Here is a 1,637-nt window from a genome sequence, read left to right on the forward strand (position 1 = left end):
CAGGCTGCCAGTCCAAGCCACCATGCTCAGTCCTGCTGCAGAGTGGGAAGCATGGGACACTCACCGAAGTGGAACCATGGGGACAAGTTGCTGAGAGCTGCTTTGTTGGGGTCGTTCCGGTGGGAGCTGAAGGATTTCAGCCGCTCTGCAATGAAGGACTTCAGGACAGCCAGTCCTGCAGTGGTGCCAGGGGTTGCCCACTCCACTTCCTTCACAGTGTGGTCCACCTGCAAGCTGGAATAACAGGCCTCCCAAGCGATGGGCTGGGTGGCAACCAAGCAGTGAGTGCATTTGCAGATGCTCTTGGGCCAGAGCTGACCTGAGTATTATGTCTCCTGTATGTCCCCAGCCAGCAAGTCTCCAGCCCATGCCAGCCTTCTCCTCCCAACTAGCCCTCTGCATAGCAGAGATGCAGGAACTGAAAGAATGAGGTGGGAACCTCCCCTTTCCCAGGGCATCCCCATCGCCACATCATCATGTGTGACCTCAGACAGGTCACTGTCCCCAACCCCCCAACCCAACACCCAAGCCTCTCCCAGGATCACAGACCAGCTGTAAAACATTCTGGGACAGGCTGTGAATATGTTTGGAGATGACTCCTGCTGGTACCTCTGCTGGGCAGGAGGGAGGATATGGGTGATGAACAATGGGGGGGAACTCGGTGAGGAACTCAGGGAGCTGAGCATGAATCTTGCCCCGGATGGTCCTGGCACTGTATTCCTGTTTGGGGGAGGCGACCCAACAGGGCACAATGTTGTGGGCATCAACCTGGGAAGCAAAGCCGCAGAGAAAGGTGTGAGAAGCAAACAGTTCCAATGACATGACACATGCTCTCTGCTCAGGTTCCTCCAATGCATGAAACACAGGAGACAAGTTTCTCCCACGTCTCACCAGCCAGAGTTTTCCCTTCCCAGCGTGTGGGCACCCACCTGTGCAAACGGCACATCCTCTGGCAACCGCTGCCCGACGTCCTCCACCCACTGCCGGGGGAGGCGGAGGGGGCTGAAGTCTGTCACCAGCCCACCCACACCATGCTCCACCACAAACGTGGGCAGCACGTCCTTGGCATAGCCAAGCAGCAAGTGGAAGGAGATGTTCAGCTCTGCGCACTCCTGTAGTGACAGGGAAAGGACTATGGGACAGTTCCTGCCTCTGCAGACCCCATCCACCACCATCCACCACAGGGATGGATCTGTCTCCTCCCATTCCCAGGAGCCCTGTCCCACCCAGCATGGACATCCCCACAGTGGCCATACCTCGGCCACCTCCCGCAGGCCCCTCAGCATGAAACCGTAGTGGCGGAGGGTAGCCTCCAGGAATTTGGGCACCAGGCAGAAACAGACATGCAGAGGCAGCTCCTGTTTGAGGGCCAGGCGCTGGGCGTAGAGGAAAGCCCAGTTATCTGGGGAGAAAGTGCATGGGGCCGTGTCGTGGGGACACTGCTGAGAGGGTGGAGACAGGGTTTTGCAAGACCCCCATGCAGAGAGGGGACCAGCTCTAAGGCGCACGGGGGGAAGGGACCAGGGCTTTTGCCAGCCATGGGAGCTCCACTTCCGTAAAGGATACACCGAGCATCATCCTTCAGGTCCGAGCCTTGCGAGATGAGGCGGACCCGCTTTTTGTTGTACTTGAACTCT

At 58.1% G+C, this 1,637-nt stretch overlaps 1 protein-coding gene across 1 annotated transcript in view; it reads right to left on the reverse strand.

Moving 5' to 3' along the window:
• The window catches only part of LOC103812214 (deoxyribodipyrimidine photo-lyase-like), a gene marked incomplete at its 5' end in the record, with an annotated part of 2,762 nt that extends 1,129 nt beyond the window's left edge, over positions 1 to 1,633 (reverse strand). The window contains 5 exons of the mRNA XM_009085223.1: positions 59 to 263; positions 610 to 768; positions 930 to 1,112; positions 1,257 to 1,402; positions 1,522 to 1,633. Coding sequence (XP_009083471.1) covers positions 59 to 263; positions 610 to 768; positions 930 to 1,112; positions 1,257 to 1,402; positions 1,522 to 1,633 — 805 coding nt within the window. The remainder of the gene's footprint in view (positions 1 to 58; positions 264 to 609; positions 769 to 929; positions 1,113 to 1,256; positions 1,403 to 1,521) is intronic.
• Positions 1,634 to 1,637: the final 4 nt, after the last annotated feature.

The sequence above is a fragment of the Acanthisitta chloris genome, unplaced genomic scaffold (assembly GCF_000695815.1).
Source record: "Acanthisitta chloris isolate BGI_N310 unplaced genomic scaffold, ASM69581v1 scaffold10532, whole genome shotgun sequence".
NCBI lineage: Eukaryota > Metazoa > Chordata > Aves > Passeriformes > Acanthisittidae > Acanthisitta > Acanthisitta chloris.